The sequence below is a fragment of the Cheilinus undulatus genome, linkage group 17 (genome assembly GCF_018320785.1).
Source record: "Cheilinus undulatus linkage group 17, ASM1832078v1, whole genome shotgun sequence".
In the NCBI taxonomy this organism is placed as follows: Eukaryota; Metazoa; Chordata; class Actinopteri; order Labriformes; family Labridae; genus Cheilinus; species Cheilinus undulatus.
The window spans coordinates 27,160,394-27,186,733 of NC_054881.1; the positions used below are offsets into that span (position 1 = coordinate 27,160,394).

The 26,340-nt window shown below is 38.0% G+C and overlaps 1 protein-coding gene across 3 annotated transcripts in view; it reads left to right on the forward strand.

Annotated features, from left to right (window-relative positions):
• The window catches only part of plppr1 (phospholipid phosphatase related 1), an 80,362-nt gene that overhangs the window by 15,124 nt on the left and 38,898 nt on the right, over nt 1-26,340 (forward strand). For 2 of the 3 annotated variants that reach the window (XM_041811673.1, XM_041811672.1), the window contains exon 2: nt 22,112-22,221. In XM_041811673.1, coding sequence (XP_041667607.1) covers nt 22,162-22,221 — 60 coding nt within the window. In that variant the 5' untranslated portion in view covers nt 22,112-22,161. Of the gene's footprint in view, nt 1-22,098; nt 22,222-26,340 lie in introns of those variants that run through there. The other variant, XM_041811671.1, reaches the window with a different exon arrangement.

Below are 26,340 nucleotides of genomic sequence, written 5' to 3' on the forward strand. Positions count from 1 at the left end.
TTTCTGCAACTTCTTTTTGCCCGCTTTTCTTCTTACTACCCATTGTTGCCACTTCTGGTCACTTTTGCCTATTTTTGCCATTTTGTTTTGCCACTTTAACCTATTTTTGCCACTTTTCACCCATTTCTGTCTCTTTTTACAATAATTTTATTCTTTTACATTAAATTTGCCTTAGTTTTTTCTACTTTATTTTCTGGCATCCTGGTATTTGTGCACATCATGGCTTAGCTATGAAGTCTTACATTACTTTCCTGATCATTTAGTTCAATGTGCTCATCCACTTTGTTTACATTACCAATAAAAAGAAAATTCTGTTTTAAGAAAAGGGGTTTACATTTCTTAACAGGCTATATTGTGCTATAGTATAAATAAATACAAATAATAAATAAATAAATAAATAAATAAATTTTAAAAAATTTCTTGTTACAGTAGACCATGATTTGGACCATGGGCCTCCAGTTTGGCACGGCCCCAGAACGCTCTGCCCTTTATCCCCCACTTATGGGTGACCTTTGTCCTGTGTAGTTTCTCTAGCCTGCTTGTGTGTTCCTGCAAGGATGAGTTTTTGCTTTTGAGACAATCACACTGGCAATTATTTTGTCATTGCTGCAGCAATAACATAGGGATTTGGCCGAGCTACTGAGCCCTTTACATTTTTAACACTGATTTTGATTACATTACAGAAAACCTTTTTTTGATGATCTGAGCTCATCTTAATAGACAAGATAATTTAGAAAGTCTCAGGCAAGGCAGGAACTTTAGACATTCCTACCTTTTCTGTTTGTTGCTTGTATTTTCCAATCTCAATAGGACTTTGTTTAATGTTTTTGTATAGAAATTATACAAATAATAATAATAATATTAATAATAATAATTAGGGCTGCAATAATAGATTGTTTTTGTAGTTGAGTACTCTATCGATTTTTCTCACAGTTAATCAAGTACTCCAATAAGAAATATTGCATTTGTTTGATTGGTCACTTCTTCTTTTTTCAAGAGTAGTTCTAGACAAAAGAAGTTTGGTCCCTTAAATGAACTACTTCTATATTAAAATTTGGTATTAACAGGTCCTTTAAAGAAAATATATTTTACAAAGTGCAATGAAGTTCTGATGGCAATTTACATTTCTTAAAGTTACAAGGAAAGGAAGTTAAATAATTACATTAGATTTTGCCATATTTGGGGTTGTAGGGATCCTCTCCCAGTAAATGTTTAGTGCCAACACTTTATTTTCTTTCATTGTACACTGCTTTTCACATTATTATGCAGACAACATTTTTCTTTTATTTTCCTAAATATCAATACAATTGACAGGATATTTTTCAATTCATCAGCCATTAGAGCATAAGTCAAATGTTTTTGAACAAACTTCATAATGATAACCATTATTTATAAAAAAATAAAAACCTCAAAATGAACTGTTCCACATTATTAAGCAGGCCACAGGTTTCAAGCAATATGGGAAAGAAAAAGGATCACTCTGATGTCAAATAGTGTAATGCCTTGAACAATGAATGAAAACATTGGATATTTCATGGAAAATTAATGATGATCATCGTACTGTGAAGAAATTTGTGGCTGATTCAGAGCACAGATGGGTTCGTGCAGATAAAGGCATAATGAGGAAGGTATCTGACAGACAATTTCATTGGATTAAGAGAGCAGCTGCTAAAATGCCATTACAAAGCAGCAAACAGGTATTTGAAGCTGCTGGTGCCTCTGGATTCCCACCAACCTCAAGGTGTAGGATCCTCCAGAGGCTTGCAGTTGTGCATTAATCTACTATTCAGCCACCCCTAACCAGTGCTCACAAGCAGAAACAGTTGCAGTGGGCCCAGAAATACATGAAGACTCATTTTCAAACAGTCTTGTTGACTGATGAGTGCCGTGCAATCCTGGATGGTCCAGATGGAGGAGTAGTGGATGGTTGGTGGATGGCCACCATGTCCCAACAAGGCTGCGACGTCAGCAAGGATGTGGCGGAGTCATGTTCTGGGCCAGATTCATGAGGATAGAGGTGGTAGGCCCCTTAGGGTCCCTGAAGGTGTGAAAAGGCGAAGTATATAGAGTTTCTGACAGACCACTTTTTTCCATGGTACAAAAAGAAGAGCAGTACCTTCTGTAGCAAAATTTTCTTCATGCATGACAATGCACCATCTCATGCTGCAAAGAATACCTGGCTGCTATGGGCATAAAAGGAGAGAAACTCATGGTGTAGCCCCCATCCTCCCCTGACCTCAACCCTATTGAGAACCTTTAAGGCATCCTCAAGCTAAAGATCTATAAGGGTGAGAGGCAGTTCACATCAAAACTGCAGCTCTGGGAGGCTATTCTGACATCCTGCAAAGAAATTCAAGCAGAAACTCTCCAAAAACTCACAAGTTCAACGGATGCAAGAATTGTGAAAGTGCTGTCAAGGAAGAGGTCCTGTGTTAACATGTAACTTGGCCTGTTAAGATTTTTTGGATTGAAATAGCTTTTGATTTTAGTAAATATGATCTCCTAATGCTACAAATTGAACAAATTACCATTTTCAGTTCTTTACGACCTATAAAATCTTTTAAAACTCTGTTGTGCTTAATAATGTGGAACAGTGCATTTTGAGGTTTTTATTTAAAAAAAGAAATAGTGGTTATCATTATGAAGTTTGTTCAAAAACATTTGAAATATGCTCTAACGGCTGATTACTTGAAAAATATTCTGTCATTTGCATTAATATTTAGGAAAATAAGAAAAAAATATCATTTGCATAATAATGTGGAAAGCGGTATAGTTTATATTTATTTTCCAATTTGCCATTAAAGTAAAGGGACACTTAATCATTTTAACATCCTCTTGTTTATGCATGAATGTAATATTTCACATTCTAGCAAGACCAGAGTTTCATCATTCACACAGTGGTCTGATGATGTCTGAAAGGTGAACCTTTAGATTATAGGAATATGGTCTACTTTTCAAAGGGTGTTCACTTTTAATTTTTGCACATTTTTGTTTGTGAGTTCATTTAGTCCCCGTCTCCATCACTGTCTGTGGCAATAAGGTGTTTCTATTTAATTGGTGTCAATTCATTATCAATATAAGTCTTATCAAATCATTCGGGATGCTGAAACCTTTTGAAAAATACACTGGAATCAAGACGTCAGTGCGCTGAATTTTAGATAATTTATAATTAAATGTATAATGTGCGAATGCAGAAGGAGAGAGAGAGAGGGGGAATCATGAAGCCTGACTGTCTTCTGTGACACCATCGGGTCAATCAGAGAAGTTTGTGAAATTCCCTGAAGTCTGCAGACACAAACTGAGCACTGTCTCACACCAGCAAGTCATGCAGGCAGCGTGTAAACTCAGAGATCTGTGTAGGTTCACCGATGCAGGCATAATGCCATATCTGCCATGAAGCCAAGGCCAGTGGATCCGTAAAAATGCAGGACGTGTGCCTGTAAACATCATTGCATCACCTTCTCTTCCCTCATGATTCTCGTGCCTCACATCATGCTTGTTACGCTGTAGTAATAGCCAAAACAAGTGCACTGTGCCACACAAATAGCTGTTCGTGCAATACAGAGCGCGATGTCCAAGCTTACAGCATGGACATATATGGATACATGACTGATTTAAGTCTAGAGGCAGATAATTTGCCTCGAGGAATTTTGAATCAAATCACTAGGATAATTTGAGGAATGATTAGCCCTAATGATTAGCTGTTGCATCACAGCTAATCTCTGTCAGGGTCTTTCTTTGTGGAGTCTGCATGTCCTCTCTGCGCATTCATGAGTTTTCCTCAGGTACTTAAGCTCCTCCCACAGACAACAGACATACTTGATAGTTTCAGTGGTGTCTCCAAATTGGCCGGTGTGATAGTGCGTGGTTGTTGGTGTTTATAATATGCGTCAGACCTACGACTGACTTGCGACTAGACCAGGATTTTGCTCAATGACAGCTGGATAGGCTACAGCCCCCCGCAACTCCTAACAGGGTAAGAGTAGAAAATAGATGGATGGATGGATAAAAACAGTTATAATAATGATGATAATAATAATCCCTCCACCCCCCAAAAATGGACAGGCTGGACCAGGCCACAACCCCTCACATTAAAATCCTTGAGGAAACTCTGCATGGCCAGATAATAAATCTCTGATTGTTTTGTAATTTATAGTTATTCTATAAATTGAACTGTACAAGTATAAGAGGGTTACTTGGTATTTGCAAATACACAGATATAATTTTTGGAAAATTGTACTGCAGTTCAGGCCATGCAGAGTGGTTAGATGTAAAATTACTAAACCGTTTGCCTTTATCGTGCTTGAAACTTCCATGTAGGCATTTGTTGAAGCCATGATTCTCTATTTCAGTTGCTGAAAAGGGCACAAGGCTTCACCAGCAAAATGATGGCAGTGATAACGGGATGTAACATTCAATTTTTCCATGCCAAGCATTGGACTGGTACCTCTTTCATCAATTCTGTGACAGTGTCTCCTAAAGGCAGTTTGGAAGAAAACCTCAGCTTGAGTCTCAGAAATGATCAATCAGCTGATATTCTTGAGCTCAATATTTTATAGCTCAGCTATTTGGTGGCTAAAGAGAAGAAGAGTCGCGCGTCTAGACAAAGTCATCCCAGGCTGGCTGACTGGACAGGGGATACTGATGAATCCTGACAAGGCCTGTAGGCTGCACGTTTGATGAGCCCGCCTTCAAGAGGCCATTGGATCACCTTTTATCTGACTGTAATTAATGGCCTTATGAAATTGAAAGAAAAGGGCTCTTTTGTGATCATCTTTGAAAAATCTGTTGAAACTTTGATATCCTGAAGCTAGATAAAAGAGAAGTAAATTTATGAAGACTTCACTGTGTCTAGTCCGATTGTTCAGCGCTTTGACTCCTCACAGCTGTGAGGCTGTGCTGGAGAGAGAGAAATAAATGAATGTAGTGTAAACTCTTTGACATTTGAGTGTTGGCCCCTTAAATTTTCTGATTCAAGTCATCTGTCACAGAGCCCCCCAGTCAAATCATCAAGCTCACAGTTTGTCAAACTGCCGTTTTTTTTTGTTCTACTCAATCTGCGGCACTACCCAAAATAAGAGGACAGAAGACTGCATATAGACCACGCACCTTAAAAGATTGAAAGGTCTGTTTACATGTCAGAAAAATAATGCTTGTTATCATTTCTGGCAAACCAAAAGTCCTGCTCTCTCTCTCTCATGGTGACAGAAAAAACAACAACTTTTGATATAACTGTTCATTATATTTGAGCAGGAGAGTCATGCTCCTGTGAAGATGTACAAGAATTTAGTTAGGGAATTCTAAAAAGACCATATAGAAAACATATTTATAGCATCCTTACTGGGGATGAATTGCCACAAATTTCCCTACTAATATATTTGTAAATGCATTTAATAACACATAGAGATAGATATTAATTCAGTTTCCAAATGGGAATCCGTGAGAGCTGCTGAACATTGGAGAGACCCAGGTTATGTTTACTTCTTACTAGGGATGGGAACAATTAATCGATGATCAATTGATTGGTTGTTAAGAATTTGGTCGATCACGGGGAATTTAGTTGATCTGATGTTGGCATTTAAAGAGACTGAACACGTCTTACTGCACAACAATATCTACCGTCATGCCTTCTTTATGTTTAAGAGGCCTAGGCTTTCAAAGGGTGAAAATAAATAAATCATTGAGAAACACTCATTAGTTACCTATTTTTGTTATATAGGGAAATGTTACACACACACACACACACACACATATATATATATATATATGCCCATGTTTGTATGTTTTTATACATACATAATGATTAATCAATTAATTGATCATTAACATTATAGATGCTCGAGTTGGCCGGTGTCTTCCAAACGTCCATCCCTACTTCTTACTGTTGTGGTTGGTTGGCATTTGCAGTGAGTGAGTTTGGAGTTGCAGGTGCCCGATGTGCTCATGTCATTGTGTAAATCATGCACAGACACATTAGACTCCACACATATACACAGGGGTGATAGTATTCCAGCACTGTGCCAGATTTCTGGCGTGGCGGCGTTTGACTGCTGTGAAAAAATACTTTTGTGAGCTTGTTTATGCGGGACAGCCTGATGTCAAGTCTATAAAGATAACTGACACTGTCCATCAACCTCACTAGGCCTACTAGCGAATCAGAAGTAGAGCGAGGGTCACACTGGGCTTACTAGCCAATCAGAAGTACAGCGGAGACGGGTCTTGCGGAAGACAAAGCTTAGGTTGATTTCCTGCTCTGCCATTCAGTGAATCTACTGCTGATGAATCTACAGATTTGCGTCTGTAGCGGCCATGCTCTGTGATGCTGCAGCTTTTACAGATGGGGCAGGCACAGGGCACATGCAGTACAGGTGTCATTATGTTGAAGAGGAGCGCTGCTATAATCCAAAGTTTTATTTTAAGGCACGTAGACTAGACGATGTTAAAAAAGTGTTTCTACTAGCTTACTTCTCCGTTAGCCTCGTCCTCTCCAATTACGCACAGATGGTCTCAGTCGTCAGTGAGAGGACAGAGCACTCAGTCTGCGCTGACTTCTGATTAGATAAAAAAAGGCATTTTTTTCTCCACTAATATTGTAGCTGCTTCTTTTATGTTAACAAGCTAATATGCGTCTGAATTTAGCATACAGGTCTGATATGACACAGACAGACAGCAGTGTGCGGGAGAGAGACAGAGACAGGAGCACAGAGGAGTGTGTTTATTGTTAGGGTAAAGATGCAGTTTGGAGATAGATTTTTTTAAGATTACCAGTAAACTTCTATAGTACTCATATTATCATTACACTGTTAGAGAGAAAAGAGGGATTTATTCAATTAGATTAGCTCTATAAACATCAGACCCCAGTGTGATACAACAATATGGATCAAACTCTTAACAGTGCTTAATGAGTGTTTAATAATGTTAGGAATAGTTTCCTATTACTCCGAGTATCAGTAAATATATAAGGGGTGTCCTTGGTTCTTTTGAATTGGCCTGTAAGGAATCCACTTAAAAGACCCACATAAGAACCTAAAACTTTACTGTATTTCTTAGTTTGACTAGGAATGTACAATATTGGGGTTTATATAATATGGGGATATTTACAAATTTAATTTAGCTGATACCAATACCAATATCTAAATGTAGTTTAGACCTAACACTTCAGTCCTTGAAACACAGTTTAAGGATGAACAAAGAAACATACTTCAATCTCTAGAACACACTAAAGTTTAAGTAATTAGGATGAACACAGAAAAAGACTTCAGCTGTCTGTCAGTCAAAAGTAGAAAAAAAATGATGACTACAAACAAAAGGATTACAGCAGCAAATAGCAGCACAAACTGAGCTCATTTGCTCCTCTATCTGATCTCAAGGTCTGATTTCCAAATCATACTGCTCTAATCATCTTCAAGCACCACACTTCTGTGAAGTTAGTCACGTTCCAGCAGTTTGCTCTTGTTTTGTGGAGAATGTGATTTTGAATGTGGAGATGAACCATCAGCATCTCTCTTCTCTGTGATTGGCTATTTGCTTTGGTAGACATTAGCGAGAGCTGTAATTTAGGCTGTTTTGGTTTTGTATTTCAAGTACATTCACTTACTAAGCATATATTTTGGTTACATGTTGGTTTTAGAGATGTAACAAACATTTTAGATGTTGTGCTACAGGTTTTTTTGTTCAGTGCTACGAGATTGTCTGACTGTTGTCCAGAGGACAATCATTATTCTCTGCCAAAATCAAACCGATGTGTCTGACAACGAGTCATACAATTCTTCAGTGTTTTTAGACATTTATCTTTAGATAGAAAGATAAGATAAAAAAATTAAGTTTATTGTCATGTGCACAGTAGCTTTACACCATGCAATGAAGAATATACTCTGCAAGGGTCATCACTGTAATCAGCATTAAGTTGTCGTTAAGCCTCTGATTTGATCAAATTTAGCTTTGTGGACATTCTGCTTTGCTTTTAAAAAAGAAGACTAACATTGACCCCTCCTTTTAGAAAGGCTTGTTCTGTCTGTGCCAGAGTTTAGCTGATAATAGTCTATCCAGCCTTATCCAGCCTTGTAGTATTTGAATGATTTTTTTCTATCTCATATATCTTTTTCAGTTTAAAGATATACACGCCATAGTCCCCTACTGATATAATCTTTTTTGTTTTATTATATATTCTATGACCACTGTAAGAATAATGCATTAGATTGTATTATCAATGCAGTTTTTCCCCTGAGATAAAAATCACAGTTTGCTCCATCAACTGTTTCCATTTGACTGGCTTGATAAAATCATGGTTTAGTGGTGCAAGCTGCAGAGAGGATGAATAATTAAATTCTGCTGGTGGTTGTGGAGTGTTTATAAAAATGGCACACATCTTGGAATATCAACAGTGTTACTGTGCAAATATGATTAGTGTGGTCATTTAATTTTGGGGGCTTTTATCACATTACAAGCATGACAACTCGATTTTTCCTCTGTGGTTGATGTTTCCCCACCTAACTGCCATAACCTCAAAAGTCTCTGAGTCACCGGAGGCAGATTACACTGTCGATGTGCATTGAGTCGGATCATGTAGATGTCAGAAGTGGTGTATTTTATATGCATAAAGCTTTTAGATTTAACTTGCATGGGATACATTTATGGTTTTCTGCATTAGTTTTAATGAAATGGGGGAGCCATTCATCAACTGTAAGACCTCATTTAACTTCATCTGACAGTTCTGTCTTTCAGAAGTGCCCTTCAATAGGACACCTGATTTGATCTGCACTTATCTTCTTAAACAGGAGAAAACATATTTTATCCTAAAACTTGCAGGTAGCAAAATGAGGTGCATGCATGCACAAGCTTTTAAGGTGAGAAATCTGACATTGTAGCATAAGCATAATGTAGTGCCAGGGTGAGTTTTACATACAAACACCAAACAAGATATTTTGTTCAATGTTTTAAGACACTTAATGAAAAGGATGGAAGATGGATAGTGATATTATTTCCATTTGATGTCCAGTTGAGTAGCCTGAATTGGTACATAATAAGATAGGGCAGGCACATGGGGACTGTTCAGACCTGCCTGCATCACTGTTAGCCTGCAGCCAGCGAGTCAGTGAGATTGAGGAGTTTAGTTTCTGAGAGAATTTTTCAGTGTTCTGTTCAGTTGTTGGGACTTTGTTTGGAAGCACACAAGACACTCTGGTTTATAACCATGATGAAGCAATTATATATGACTGTGGCGACAGTGGTGGTGTTGCTGCTTTCAACATTACCATCATCATCTAAAGAAAGCACCATACACAGAGCTTAATAATCTTTCATGTAAGAGATGGGAAGAGTCATAGTGTTTCCTGAACCTTAAAATTAACATTTTCTAATTCTGAAGAATACCATAGCAGACAGTGATCATTTGCAGTGGGGACAAGCAGATGTTTTCAAAATGCAAATTTTTAAAAATCAATGCAAATTAATGGATTAAGCCTCTCGTAGTGAAATACCTCTTTAAAAAATCATCAGGCTAAGAGGCTATGTCTAAAACCAGGCTTGAACATAAAAATGATAATTTCCAGACTTTTATATGTTCTTCATTACCATGTTTTAAAATGGTCATCTGTTATTAAATGATAGAAAGTTTTAACAAATGCCAATAACATGAAATCTATTTCACCAGACACTAAGGAATAAATTTATCAAAAACTGATGGTAGAACTCCTGCATCCTGTCTAAATTGCACAAAAACTCTGCCATCAGTTTTATATCAATATTTTTGCAAATTTAGACAGTGTGCAGATTTCATCTGCTATTTTTAATGAATGGACACAAGAAAACCCCGATATAAGGACTTCATTTCTGAGTTTAAAGTTCTGGTATTTTTGATAGCCCTATAACTTTAACATAAATGATAAGATAAAGCCACTGTGTAATTTCAAACTGACTCTACAGTAGGAGTGGGGGATATATTAAAGAAATAATATCACTTTGTTTTTTTATGGCTGGAGCACAGGATTTTTAAAGGTCACATATTTATCCTTTTAAGACAAGCATAGCTTTTTTTATTGGTCTTAGAGGTCCCCAAAATACGCCTGTGAAGTTTGTTGCTGAAAATACTCCAGTATTGGATTTTGCATGTCTAAAAAAACCCTCTGTTTCAGCCCTGCTCAGAACGAGCTGTTTGTGTTTGTGGATTTAAATGTTACTGAGCTGTCTGACTATGCCCCTCTCAGGAAATGGATGTGGCTCTCCTATCCTCCTCTCAGCTGAGGATAAGTAGAGGAGGGTAGGACTTTCTTCTAAGGGGGAGGGCCAACTGAACCTGGGAGTGGTGCTAACTCCCCGCAAGACATCATGAGGGGAAAATCTGAGAACGGCTTATTTCAGCCCACATTTTCTGAAAGGTGGAGAAGGGGGGGGTATGGATTTTTCTGATTGTTGGGGAAATTTTGGACAGGCCAGGGGCACATCTTTTTGCAAGAAAAGCCTGAAAAAGTTTATTTTGCATAACATGTGACCTTTAAGTTACTTGCCATAAAACTGAAATTACTTTCACTTCCTGCAAAAAATTCCCCTAGTTTTGTCACTAGACCTTTTGCTCAGTCTTAAGATGACCCCAGTGTTTTTACAGCCTTATGCTGTCATTAGCTTGTATATCTTTGCAAATGTAAAACTGTGACTTTAGCATCATCGGGATCAATGCAGGAAAATCCTAACTTGAATAGATGACTCTTTAGTCCCTTTAGTAACTGTAAGTCTATTTTGCTCCATGCAGAGCAGAAGTTTGATCACCTTTTTTCTGGTTTCTGGTTCTGCATCTCCCCTGAAGTTCAGTGGCACCCCCCAGGGGAGGCCAGCCTCATACTTAGAAAACCGCTGTTCCAGAACATTCTAAGCACCAAATATCTTCCTGCATTTATCAAGATAAAATTTTGATTTTGTTGAGTGCTCTTTTTTGTATTAAGTCTGTTTTAGTGTTCATCGGGAACTTTTTTACACTATGATATGTATTTTTAAATGTGGACTATAGGAATAATTCATACAACTGTAGTTTTATACAAGTAGCCTGTTCATATGCATTAGTGTCTGATAGACTTGCTTTAGTTTTTTTATAGACTGATAATTAAACGAGCAAATTAAAACATAACCCAAGATGAGATTAATTTCTGTGATACATGGTCATGCAATGAAGAAGTAACCTTCTCTTATTGTAATATAATCTTGATTTTTATTCACAAAGGAGTTGGGAAATCATTTATTAATGAACATGGAACTATTAAGTGTTGTACTTCTGCCTGCTGCACACTTAAGGCGAGACAGAGAGCTGCAGACCCCGGATCAATTTGAGTAGTATAGCATGCATCTAAATAAATGCTTTAAAATCATTAATAATGCTGTTTAAAACATCTTTAATCAATGACCAAGACCTGAAGATCTGAGGTGCTGATCTAACACCACAACCTAATGTGAAGAGCAGAAGATCCTTGTTACTTAGTAAAACAGTGAAAGAACAGAAAAATATTTGTCATAATAACCGTAAAAACACATATCTGCCTCTGTATGCACATGTCTGCACTGTATGCACATGTAGATCTGCATCTAGTTTTGCATCTGCCTCTGTGACTCATGGCTATGCAGTGAAGACTGTGGTTGTGTGTCTGTGGTTTCTCACCTGTCTGACTTTCATGATGTGGTCTTTTGAAATAGTCAAACCTTGTGCATATTGTCCAAATTACTGTTCCTTGCATCCTGACAGTTTAGAATAACCCAAAGCAGTTCCATAAAGGCCAGTTAGAGCTCTTTTGAAGGATGTAATCTCAGGTTTCAGTTTCATCTTCAGCCATCAATCCCTGCTCCACTGGGAAGCAGGAGGGGAGGGGGTGAGTAAATGTAGATTTAATTGGGAAGAATGATTCTCCTGATTCCTCTACTTTAGCAGAATGCTAATACATTCTGTTTCTTCATGATCTTAGATCATCCCATCGTGCACCTCTACTTTATAATGTGTGTGGTGGAATATCACATCACACTGTACGACTGAATTGTTCACAACACATGAACATTGCACATGCTTTTTGTGAACACACTGTACGGTCAGAGTGCATGTGACCTGAATGATCATAATGTATTTAGGATGGACTGTGGCAAAGTTTCCTTTCAAAAGTCTCTACTCTGAGGTTAAAGGTAGAACTATTGTCTCGATCTCACACTTTTAATGCAGACAGCGACAACGCTATTCTCGCCACCTCTCTCTCACTCACACATAAACTGCATCATCAGCAAACACAACTAGCAGCTAAATAATTCAAATTTTCTGTTTTAGCTAGAGGTCGACAGGTAGGCCTATTTCCTGCTTGTTATTTTCTTTATATAGTCAGGGAAGGCACATCAAAAAGGCTGTATTTAAATTGTGATTTAAAATGCTGTCTGACAGTTTACGAAGGAAAAAATGCCCCAAAGTTGGTATTATGCCCATTGCTCTGCTCTTCACTGTTCAATTGTGTGCAGTCATGCAACCAAAATATAAAAAATGTAAGAAATCCATCTGACTAATTCGGAGCAGCTGTTGTGGTCATTGTTGGACGTCATGCCCCCCTGTACACCGCACGATGACACATAAAGTCGGTGTGACTTCCAAGTGAGTCCAGCTAATCAAAATTTGTGTCTGTACTGGCTGAAATTTGCAATGTTCACCCAGATGATGACAAGAGAAGACAGGATAAAGTAGACTTAACTGATACAGTTAGGTAGCACTGCGTGTGGTTGTTTGCTACACCCAACTATGTATGACCACACACAATCTTTGTTTGTTGTGGTCGTCAGTGTGTCACATTAGGCAATTACAGTGCCAGAAATCTGTGCTGTGACTCAGCTGATTACCTGATGGTACCAGACCAGATATCACAGCTGATTTGATATGTGGGAAAGAATAGAGGCTTGGTTAGACAACAACCAGAGGAAATAAAAACAAACATACTGTATGTATATTGAATAGGTGGCTCGGGAGTTTGTGCTGTTGCCTTACAGCAAGAATTTCTGGTTTGAATCTCAGTCAGATGGGGCCTTTCTGTGTGGAGTTAGCAAGTTCTCCCTGTGCATGTGTAGGTTCTCTCCCTATACTCCAGCTTTCTCCATCAATGACTATATAATTAGTGACTCCCATAGGTATGAGTGTGAGCATGCCTGGTTGCTTGTCTACACATCAGCCATGTGATTGACTGGCTATCAGTCCAGGGTGTATCCTGCCTCTCACCCATTGACAGCTGCATTTAGTTTTAGCCCCAGGGTGTAACAAGCAGTGTAGACAATGGATAGATGGATGGATTGACTGTATTAGGCCGTATATGTTGTCCGTAATTGTTGATGAATGATGGATAGCTTAATGCTAATGATAACATCTGTTACTCATTGGGTATCTGAGTATGTCGGCTAACTTTTACTAACATTTCTCTAGTTGTCTGCCTTTCCTGGTGGTCTCTCTGTGATGTTGTTGGATGTTGTAAAAAACCTTTTCCTCTGTGTCATAGTGCTGTTAAGCTCAAACTGTGTAATTCTCCTTTCACTTTGCCATTTGGTATGTTTACATTGGTAACTTTTGCACTTGCAGAGAGCTCTGTGCTCTCATTGGACAATACCACTGATATGATGGAACACATCTTAGAAGGCATAGAGAAAATTCAAACGGGCTTTCTTTTGGGAGGTCATGAGGTGTCCCAGTATCAAAATCTCACGGTATGGTTTTTACCTCAGTAACAATTCTACGCTGCGGTATTTATTGCAGTATTTGAAAAAAAAACTCAGAACAACAGATGAAGACTTGGAAAAAAATGAAATCGGCATTTATTTAACAACAACTGCACTTTAAATATAACAATATGTGCAAAAAATGTAGTAGGTCTGCGTCTTAAAAATAATTGACATTTTGAAGGCTCTATTAACAAATAAAGGATAAAGGAAATAGGATGAAGTATGGGATATGGGAGACCTAAAAATTCCTTTTTATAAATTAAAAAACTGCACCAGCTGGAACTTGTCAGATCTAGTTTTTCAAACATTCTCAATGCTACTACCTATTTTCTACTTTGGCTTCAGTGTATTTACTAACCTTCTAAAACCTTCATTGCCCACTGCTAAATGGCCTTAGGTCTTTGGCAAGATGGTCTGTATCCTTGAGATCTGTTGAGCCTTGGCGCTGTCGTGGGGAAATGGGAATGCAAACGGTTCCTTAAAAGTATTTTGGCCTGGCCAGATTTGGCTCCTTGGATTTCCGTGATGATAATTTATCAAGTGACTCCTCATGTTACTCGTATTCCCCATGAAGTGTGTCACTGCGGTCTGGCAGTGTCTGCATACTGTCTTTTGTTTGTTCGTCATTTTCTCGTCTTTCTCATTTCTTGACATCAGATTCAAAAGTTATTGGAGCCTCTGCAGTCTCAAGAACTTTGCCACTCATCTCTTCCTCGCTACTCCATGCATCCACCATTTTTGCGCTGTGTTCATGTGAATCACGCAAGGGAGTGGAGCGTAGAGCATGGTGGGTACAGGCCGATGGGAATTGTGGTTCCCAAATCCATTAGGTCCACCAAAAAAAAAAAACGGACTTTCTGCCCTTGAGACATACCATTTGAAACGGTCATAGTATTTAGACGCTTCTGATACCGCGGAATAACCAATACAGTCACACCCCTAGTGATAAGGTATTGCAATGTATTGCAATATACTAGGACTGAAACGATTCCTCGAATTATTCAACTTGATTTAAAAAATTCTTCGAGGCAAATTATCTGCCTCGAGGTTTCGCTTTAATCAGTCATGTATCCATATATGCCGTGGTGTAAGCCTGGACATTGCGCAGTGTCGCACGGCTTGGTGTGTTTCATGGACAGTTATTTGTGTGGCACAATGTATTTGTTTTCACGTTTATTATAACATGCAGTAAATATGTGCTGCTCTGTGTGAAAATCATGAGGGAAGAGAAAGAAGACAATGTGTTCATGTTGACAGGCACTGGTCTTGCTGCGCTTTTACGCACCCACTGGCTGTGGAATAATGGCAGATGTGGCACTATGCTAACATTTTAGCGATATTTTATCTTAAAAAAGGTTTTAAAAAAGAAAAACAAAGTTTTCTACGTAGATTGAAGAGACTTTAACAGGTGAAAGTATGCAGATCTCCGAGATTACGCGCAGCCTGCACCACTCGCTCGTATGAGACAGAGGTCAGTGTATGTCTGCAGACTTGAGGGGATTTTATAAACTTCACTGATTGATCTGACAGTTTTACAGAAGAGAGACACGCTTCATGATTCAAGCCTCGTTCTGGTGCTTTCTCCCTCTCTCTCTTTCCAGGTGTGTACGTCACACGTTTAATTATGATTGATTTAAAATTCAGCACCCGCACATTTTTGTTTTAGCATATTTTTTCAAAATTCTTTGGTCCCCCAAAGCATTTCATAACACTACATTTTGATGATTAGATGTCAGTCAAATAGAAAAATTATTGCTACTAACAGTAACTGAGACAGAGAGAGCAACAGATCACAGATGCAGCTTTATATCTTAAAACCTGTTCCCAGGTCCATATATGATATTAAAAACTCATAGTGGATCAAACAAAAATGTGGTTGCAAAAATTAAAATTGAACAACCTTTAAAAAATAAATATGTGGAATGTCAAAGTCCAGCTTTCAGATATCATCATACCATTGTGTGGATAATGGAGACTAATTTCTTGCTAGAATATGAAATATTACACTAATGCTTGAAGTAGAGGATGTTAAAATAGTTAAGTGTCTCTTTACCTTAATGTCAGTGAGTGAAAAATAAAAGTAAACTACAATATAAGCAATAAAGAATTAGCAGCCAGAATTCCCTGGGAGATGATCCCTAAACCTCAATTATGGCATAAGCTAATGGAATTATTTAACTTCCTTTCCTTTCAACTTAAATAAATGTAAATTGCCATCAGAAATATTTTAGATATTTTATTTAGATAACCTTTTAATACCTATTTTTAACGTACAAGTAGTCCATTTAAGGGACTCACCGTATTTTCTCATTTGTCTAGTACTATTTCTCTTGAAAAAAAGCAAAAGGGATTGATAAAAAAATGCAATATTTGTTATTAGAGTACTCGATTAAACAACTGAAGAATCAATAGAGTACTCGATTACAAAAAGATTTGATTACTGCAGCCCTACAATATACTGTACTGGCACCCCTGTGATATGTATTGTATCCCCAAATTCTTTTCTGTGACTCCCAACCTCTTAACTGTCAACGACCTCACAATACTGCTCAAGTGCTGGTGCCCATCATATTTTCCTGAGAATAGAAAAATACAGATGGAATGTGGAACCACTGAAGACTCTTCTCTTGGATTAGGAATGGAAATTCAGAAGATTTTTTTTATTTTGAGTAAACATTGCATTTTACAAATGAACATTTCTGCCAATACTTTACAGATGATGTATTGGCAATACATATCAACAGTGTGAATCAAATATTGGCCTAAAATACTGACGTATAAATGTGAAGCATCAGGTATACGTGGTGGCCTATAGTTGCCACACTCTCATGGAGGCTTACTGTCAAATGAAGCCCCAAACATAGAACGACTATAATACTGTCTACTTCCCTGTTTCAAAATTACTCAGTGTCAGGATTTCCAGAACCCTTAAAACCCACCAGATCTACAGCTGCTGAAATGACAAAAAACATGTTCCTCTGCAACAGAAAACAATGACATGAGTCAAAACTGTCTGGGTCATCCAGGGAGTGAACAGCAGATATCACTTCCGTTTTTATTTCCTGTAGCTGTCTCCACTTCACTCCATATTTCTCTGTGATTGCAAGTCATTGTAATGAGGTTAACACCTCTCAGTAGGGAAATTACATGTCGTCATTTGTGATTATTAGAAGACGTAATGAAATGCACTGAAACAGGACGACAGAGGAAGAACGGAAGCAGTCCCAGATTATGTGTTTGTGTGTGAATCTATTTGTGTTTGCCTGTGTGAGAAAGGGAAATTCAATCAGTGACTGCAGTCTGCTGATTGATCCTAGCAAGAAGGGAGCTGTACTAGATATTCATGACTGATGATTCAAGTTTTGTTTGCTTTTATGTTCAAAATATTAACTCATGCACTATGTCTTAAGGGCAGAGTAAGAAATGACCAACAGAGATGATCAACTCTAGATTAAAGCACACTCTTGCAGCCATTCTTCAGTTTTACTTTCATTATTAATGCCTTTACAGATGATTTTAATGCTATATCTGATTCAGAGAACTACCCAGTGTGTGTAAAACTTGGCCTTTAAGGAAAAAATGCAGTTGGCCAATAGATTGATATGTTGACTGATGGAACTTTGATTACTTATCTTTTTGAGCAATCACCCTATTAATTCATTTATCAAGCTAAAATACCAAACATCTCCTAGTACAAATGGGTACTAGGTTTTTACAAATCAGATAACTTTCAGTTTTGACTTTTGTTATAAAAGCAAGGCAATGTGAAGATATCATATACAGTGCTCACTGCCTATAAAAAGTATTCATCCCCTTTGATGTTTTTATTGATTTTTATAAATCAGTCTTGGTCAATATGATTTGGCTTTTTGGACCCCAACAAATAAGAGAAACCCCCTCTTTTAATGTCAAAGTGAAAACAGATTTCTACAGTGAAATGTCAATGAAACAAAAATATAAGTAAGTCATAAATAAGAGGGTGTGGTCTCAATCAGGCTTGCACATCTGGACTCTCAATTCTCCATTCCTCTTTGCAAAACTGCTCAGGCTCTGTCAGGTCACACAGGGATCATGCGTGAACAGCCCTTTTCAAGTCCAGCCACAAATTCTCTATTAGATTGAGGTCTGGGCTTTGACTCGTCCACTTCAGAACATTGACCTTGTTGTCTTTAAACCTTCCTTTGATATTTTTATGTAGCGGTCCCTGTATGCTTTGGATCATTGTCTTGCTGGAAAATAGATCCATTCCCAAACTGTATAGTTCTCTTGTAGACTTGTAGAATTTTCATATTTTAGCTGCATTCATTTTACCCTCTACCTTTACAAGCCTTCTAGGGCTGGCTACTGCAAAGCATCCTCACAGCATGGTGCTGCCACCACCATGCTTCACTGTAAGGATGGTGTGTTTGTGGTGATGTGCAGTGTTTGGTATCCTCCAAACATAGTGTCTCGTTTGATGGCAATAAAGCACCATTTTGTCTCATCAGACCAAAGAACTTTCTTTCACTTGACCATGGATTCTCCCAGCTGCCTGTTGGTGAACTCTAGTTGAGATTTATTATGAGTTTTCTTTTCAACAGGCTTAAACAACTCTCCTATAAAGCTGTGACTGGTGAAGAATTGGGTCAACAGTTGTTGTATGCAGAGTCTCTCCTATCTCAGTTGCTGGACCTTGTAACTCCTTCACAGTAGTCATAGGTGTCTTGGTAACTTCTCTCACTAGTTTGCTTCTTGCATGGTCACTCAATTTGTGAGAACAGCCTGATAGAGGCAGATTTACACATGTGCCAAATTCCTTCAATTTCTTGATGATAGATTTAACTGACCTCTGGGGGATGTTGAGAGCCTTTGAATCTTTTTTGTATCCATCTCCTGGCTTATACTTCTAAATACCTTTTAACTAAATTTCCTGGAACATTTTTTTTGTGTTCATGGAGTAATGATAGCCAGGAATACTGATTAACCAGTAACTGGACCTTCCAGATACAGGTGTCTTTATACTACAATCACTTGAGACACATTCACTGCATTCAGGTGATACTCATTTCCCTAACTGTGAGATTACTAGCATCACCTCTCTTGACCTCTTGAATTAGGTCAGTCATTATAAAGGGGGTAGATATTTATGCAGTCACTTATTTTGCCTCAAATGTTTTTGTTTTATTGGCATTACTTTAAAGAATTTTTTTTTCACTTTGACATTACAGAGGTTATTTTTTAGTAATTATTTCCAGTCAAAGAAGCCAAATTTTATTGACGGATGATTGATTTATAAGATAGTTTAAAGGGTGAAACATCCATGGGGGTGAATACTTTCTATAGGCACTGTGGGCTTTTGTGAGCCTTGCACTGATAGAGTACTAATGCCTTCAGGCTCCTCTAAAAAGCCTGTCTGTTAATGCCATGAAGGAGGCCCTCAGACCCCCCAGTTTTTGGGGATTGTGGGTACAGCTGACTGAAAGGAGACCCAAGGTTACCTCTAGAACTCAACAGAGGGATTAAATATTCTGGCTGCTCTGGGAATTCTTGCGATCCCCCAGAGGGACTTTGAAAGGAAAAAGGTCAATTGGGCTTTTCTGCTTGTCCTTCTATACCAATGGGGCTAGGGATACACAGCTGAAGTGTGAACTTTTGGATGGTTGGCAAGGGTAGATTTTTCCAAGTCTCCCTTCCAAATGCTGTGATTTTGATCTGTTATATTGCTTGGCTCATAATCATTTTGATGATTGTTTTAGTACCCTAACAGTAAGGTTTGGCAGGGTATCAGAACTTAAAACTTCAATAAGTCACAGATGTAACACAAAACATTGTTGATTAGGCATTTGGCTCAATAATTGTAAAAGTAATTGAGTTATACGAGTATATGAGTATTTGAGTTTTTTTATGTCCAACATACACATTAGGGCTGGGCAATTAATCGCAAATTAGATTAAATCGCAACATGGCCTGCTGCAATTTTCAAATTGCAGAAGATGCAATATTTCTTTAACCTGAAATGTGTCAAAATACCCAGTTTAATAAATCAGTTTTTTGCAGTGGCAGAAATTTTAGGGACATTATGCAAACACTCAAGTTTCAATTTTTTTTAATGGTTTACAAAAATCCTCCTTTTTGTGTTTTATGTATGTTTTTCTCAATCAAAATGAGCGACATAAATATGATAATGCCCTTAAACAAAGAAAATGACATCACATTACAATATGAGCAAAAATAGCTTATTCTATCTAAAACTGATGAAGCCTAACGTTACATCACAAAAGTCATACCCCAGCTGCAATCAGCTGGTTGCCATCTTCACCCCCCCCACCCAAGCCGCCTCCTTTATAGCTTTAAGCTTGTTGCACCCCCATACTCAGATTCCTGCTACTATGGGTTAATTGCTTCGGAAATAATTTCATTGTTTTCAATACACATGGTCTTATTTATGGAATTATTTATTGCTTGAATTTGTCAAAAAATACATACAATTAACCCAAGAATAAATGCATATCAAATTGCAATCGCAATATTTGGGAAAAAAATTGCAATTGGATTATTTTTGCAAATCGTCCAGCCCTAATACACATACTGTATCCATTACAAATTGCCACTGGAATTGTTGGTTCTATGTACCACCTTTTTTAGGGAATTGAACTGAAAGTGACTTAAGAAGAGAAAAACATGTGACAAGGAGATAATGATCCAGTCTTTTAGGGTAAAGGCCAAGTGAGAGAGTAAATATAACAAAAATCACCGTTTCACCTTAACTTTGAACTGTTGAGGTAAATGTCAAAAATGATTTTAAAAGAGATGTCTAATGTGTGTGACATGCGTTACCTACATGCTCCCTGGATAAGCAAGGTCCACTTTTTAATCTCACGGGTTATCTCTATGCTACTTATACAAGAAGCTGTTCTGTTAGCCCTGTTTGTGTCCAGCTGAGTGCTGCAGTGGCAACCTTGCAAAGTAGATGGATTGGCCAGATTCCATGTCTTCAGCCAAATCCTTCTTGCAAAGCTTCAGCCTGAAATGGTTGTGGCAGGTACGAAAATGGACCTGACGAATGGGTGCAACTTGAGGAGAACCAGGTGGAAGCTACCGGTATGGTTTAGATGTACTGGAAGCTGATAGAAATGGCTGCAGCTGGTGTAGCATTTAGCTCAAATGGAGCTAAAGTATAGCAGCTGTTGTTGTCAGAACGGGCCACAGCAGCACTAGGTCAGGTTACTACCAGAGCTGTGCATGCCTACTGCCTCATTTTGTCTTGTTACTCTGATTGGCCCATAATGAATGTGACAGACAGAATGTTCGTCCAATCACCATCTGAGAAAATTTTGGAAAAGTCCTTCTCTCCCAAGACTTTTAATTGGAGGTTTACCAGATAATACCCCATGCCATACAAAATTGAAAAAGTCTATCTGGCGTGTCAGGTTACTGCAGTGTTGGTGGTAATGCAAAAGAAGAGAAAGACTGGAGGTCTGAGTGTCTCTGTGTTTTTGAGTGGCTGTGTGTTGGTGAGAGAGAGTCATGTTGTTTATAATGTCAGGAGCATAAAAGAGCAATTGAGAATAAGCAGGATGAATATTGCATTTCAGCTGTTTGTGCAACAACAAACATCACTGGACTCCTGTGCCTGCTCATTGGTTATGGCTGATAAGTTAAAAATGACAGGGGTTAGCCCCAAAGTTAGCGACAACTAACTAACATGACGGTGTTGCATGACTGTGGCCATCATGCTATGTTTTGTTTCTGTGCCGTGTCACAATTGCCGATTTGCTATGCAACTCTCAGCAAAGATGGCAAGGATGTCAGATGGCTCACTCTTCATCAATCTCAGCTCCAGAAGATAGTGTCACATAGGCGTACAGCTTGGAAAACACACACAATGACATAATCAATGAATCATCAACAGTTTGATCTGTCTGCAACTAATTTTTTCATTGACTTTTGTTGACAAAACAGTCTGTTTTACCCTTAAGCCATAAAGATTTGTATGCTCTTTAAAACAGTATAAAATCACAAACAGTCAAAAGCCCACATGATATGACTCAAAGAATGGTAATGCCAGGTAATATTCACATCTCAGAGTAGATTCCAGCAAGGGTCATTGTCTTCTTAAAATTCTGTGTATGAATAATCTGAGACATATAACATCAGACAGCAATTACTCTGCATTACTTTTTTAATTACTTTATTTTTCTGCAATTAATTGATACAAGTTAACAATATTTTAACTGCCCTGTAAAAACTCATTAAGACTGAACACTTGAAGTTGTAGGTGATCAGACAACTTGTCCATACACATTACTGAAAAACTGTACAACACTGACTGTGTTGTAGGTAGAAATGGCGTTGATGCAGTTTTTGCATTCTAGGTAATGAATGCTAACACTTAATGTTTTCATCTTTGCAGAGTGAGCTGCTGTGAATCTTGAGAGGAGACGTCTCCTGAAAGGAGACAAGATGGCATCCAACAACACCCTGCGCAGCTACTCCATCATACCATGTTTCATCTTCGTAGAGGTGAGAGTCAGTGTGTGCATACAGTACATGTGTCCAAGTGATTACTTGCATTTATCTGTTTGTACTTATTCGAAAATATTTTCATCTTGATTTGGGTAGAATAAATATGATCTATTTTTCAATCATTAGCACATGACCTCTTTATGCTAAAGTTTACACGGTTAACCAGAGCATGAAGTTTTGGAATAACCTCTGTGTGTGTGTGTGGGTGTGTGTGTGTGGGGGGGCTATAACTATGCTGCTTCTCCATATTTAATTACCATGTCAGCTGAAAGCCCTTAATCAGAGAGATGTCTCAGGACGCCGTGCATTACTCTCTCCTCTGGCTCTTTCTCTTTCACACACTCACACACTCTTCTCAAGGGTACCTGCTCATAACCGTCTCTTTCATCTCATGCCTTCTTTCTGTCTGACCTTTCTGTCATAAAACCAGACAGCTTTCCATCATCAGACCCTTTTATTGTCAGCCACACTGGGGAATCTCCTTTAAGATAAGTGAAATACAGCTCATTTGTTCAGTCATTTCTCTGTGATAATTTACCTTACAGCTTCATATGTCAGGGATATTGTGTTTTCTCAACAGCATTTATGAATACCTCTGGAGTTATTGGTCAATTGTAGATAGCATTATTCTTTGTTGTTGGTCAAAGAGCAAGGGCAAAAATCTGCCCCTGGTTGTGAGATATTTAATTTCCAACTATACACAATATGCTCTGTTTGACATAGATTTTTCACAGTTTAAATTTGCCCCAGAGCTCTGTGTCTCTCACATCATGTCTGTTAAGCTGGGGAAATACAATTTAGAATGACTGCAAGTTTAGTGTCAGATATGAGCTATTCTCAGAATGACTAAGAGGCATTTTGTCCTCTTGTATGCAAACTTGAGTCAGGAATAATAATAGGATTGAGCTGAAACACTGGTATATTTTGCTAGATACATCTTTTAGATGGGCTTGGATGGATTTCCAGTGATGTTGTGAGTACATGATTCACAGTCTATTCTTGTTTGGTTGTCAGAATAAGTCAAACATATATTCTGTAATACAGTTTTGATTCCGTTAAAAAAAGTTTTTTATTTACCTTAAAACTGGACTAAAATGTTTTTGAAAAGTTCAAGATTACTAAAATATAACTAAAAGTAAATTATGTTTTCATGTAAAGACTAAGTCTAAATCTAAAATACCTGCTAAAATTAACACTGCTATGTTATAAACTGACACATAAGAAATCCTTGAACTATCACTTTGTATGCATTTTTTACTTAATAAACATAAGAAATGTGAATACAGACAGATTTCAGGCACCATGCTCCACTATTTTTTTAAAAATATGACACATTATAACTCATCACAAGTCCTTCAGTTCTTTTCAAAGTCCTTCTGTTGGACAGCCTGCCATATCTGTGCAAGAATTTGCTTATTTGCAGCCTTCAAGTGTCTTGGCTGCAGTGCAGCACGACACGCTCAGTTGGACATTGCTAATCACAGCTGCGCAATTTGTATAATTAGGATGTGTAACTGGAGGGGGGTTAATAGGTAAATAATTATTATTTTGGTGACAAAACCAAAGACCCACATGTTGATCAACAAATCAGTATGTTAACACTATGGTAGTTGACATATAAAAAAAATGAATTCTTTTAAACCAGACTGCATGTTTCTACAAGTGGATCAAAGAACAATATCCACTTGTTTGGGAAACTCAACATGCTGTCAGCTTGGCAAATGAAGAAAGGAGCATAATCTAAATTGAAATTGTAACATTTAGAGGTGCTCAGTCATTGTTTGTCACCGAAGTTATCTCAAGACAATTGACAAAGATGACAGGTCTAGACTGTACTTTTTGTAAATACTATATATAGTTTTTGAATTGTAAGTTACATTTTGTATTTCCTATTTTGCGTTTATTCATTGTGCTAATTGAATGCTTTTTTTACTCTCTTGTGTGCTTTGTTTACACCACTCTTGCTGCTGTAAGTTTGAAATTTTCCCTTGTGGGACTAATAAAGGAATATCTTTATTAGTCCCACTATCTGTGCAGGGCTGACCACCAAGGTCAGTCCGACACATGGGTCTGTCTGTCGCTGACTGACTGACTAACTGACTGATGGATGATACTTTCAGAGCCATATACAGAGAAGTGCTGTGGGTGCTGTACTGAAAGCTGTTGGTAATGGCTACCTCCAGTGTAGTAATACCTGAGATTGTGGATTAGCATTGTGCTCATTTTACTAGAACTGTACCACATTTCAGTATGAAATAAGGGATAAAAACAAACCTAAAAGATTTTCAAATTGTGAAAGATGTTTACACTTCTCTGCTGACCTGCTTCGGCACGAGAATGTGATGGTTATGGGGGAAAGGGTTACTTGTTGTGTGAATGCTTGGATACAATGATTGCTAGTGGAGCAATAAGCTCAGAATTAGCCACAGCAGCCTTTTTGTCAGAACTTGACAACATTTCCTTAATTAAACAAGTGCAGAAGGCAACACTGAAAGCTTTCCATGACAGAGAAAGTGTTCACGCTTTTCTGCCGTCCAGCTTCAACATGCGTTTGTGAGAGTTATTGGGAAAGGGTTATTTGTTGCCAGTGGAATCATGCAGGCTGTCATGAATGTGACAGACAGAATGTTCCTCACTCACTTTCTGTAGATTTTCTGAAAAGTCTTGTCCTTCCCAAACACTTTCTATGGGAACATTCCTGGATGAATGTCAAATATATTCATCTGGCATGTCAGGTTTGCAATATATCCTGCTGACAGTGCTGTTTTTTTTTTTTTTTTTTTTTAACTTTTAGGGTCCTTCAGTTCTCAACCCACAGACATAAGGGACAGCACAATTACACACCCCAAAAAATAATCACTCTGCCAGAACAAACACTTCAGTCAGGCTTTTCAACAGACATCTCTGATAGTTGCGGTTAACCATGTACTAGGTTTGACCTAATCTTGTTGATGTTTTTTAAAGACCTGGCACCACCATGAGCTCAGACTAGCAGTGTTTAGCTATGTTACAGTGGTGGAGAAAGCCTTCCCTTTATCAGGCAGGGGCCTCAAGCCGAACCAGACTTATGCTGATCAGCAATCTGCCAAGCCGTATTGCAGTTGGAAGGGAGTAGGGGTCGGGGCAGAATCAGGAAGAGGGAAGAGAGGGAAGCAGTGAGAGGGACAAGAGAAACAACAAAACAACAAATGGAAGACAAATTAATGGCTGTTATGGCCATAAACATATCTCCCATTTTGTGGGACATGGCTAACACATCAATAATGATGGTAGTAATATGTGAAGAATTAGCAATAACATCCATGAGAATAGAACAATGTGATATTAGTATTATGAGGCAAGGATGATAATGAAATAGAGATAACTATTATCAATAGTTAAAGAAGTTAAAGTAGAGTTGCTCTTAGACTCAAATACAAATGCCCAAAGGGCTAAATTTTGCTTTTCCCTGTCCATTACTATCATGTCTCTAAATATTTTGTCTATTGTAATCAATTTGGGACATTGAGTCAGTATAAACTCAGTATTAAGTCAGTTTTGGTTAATGTTAATGTTTGCGTCAGACTTAAGGAGTTTTCCATAACAAACTTAATCTTCTCATCAGTGGGACACATTACTGTTGCCATAGGAACTTTCACATCTTCGAAGTTGATCCATCACAGGTAACAGGACGAAGTGAATGTACAAGCAATGATGTCACTGAGGATCAGAAAGTTAGAACCATGTAAACTCTGAGTAAATTGGCTTATGGTAGTAATGATTATATCAATATCAGGTAGTATTATCAGATGAAGAAAAGGGAGAAGTCAACAAGATCTTTAAGAAACAATTTTTGGGGGATATTAAAGTTGCTCTTAGCAAACATTATCAGCCAGATCTACCAAAAATGGACTGCGCTCGCACCATGATTTTCACAGCATTGAAATGTTTCAACGTCATTTAGCAGATGGTTTTGTACAAAGCGGCTTATTTCTGAATAGTAGACTGGTGTTTTAAGGTGTTAAGAACCTTGCCCAAGGGTCCACACTGGAAAATGATTGTGCCTAGACCTGGTTTCAAACCCTCAATGTCCTATAGGTAAGCCAGAGATGTTAAACCATTGAGCTATCCAGTTGT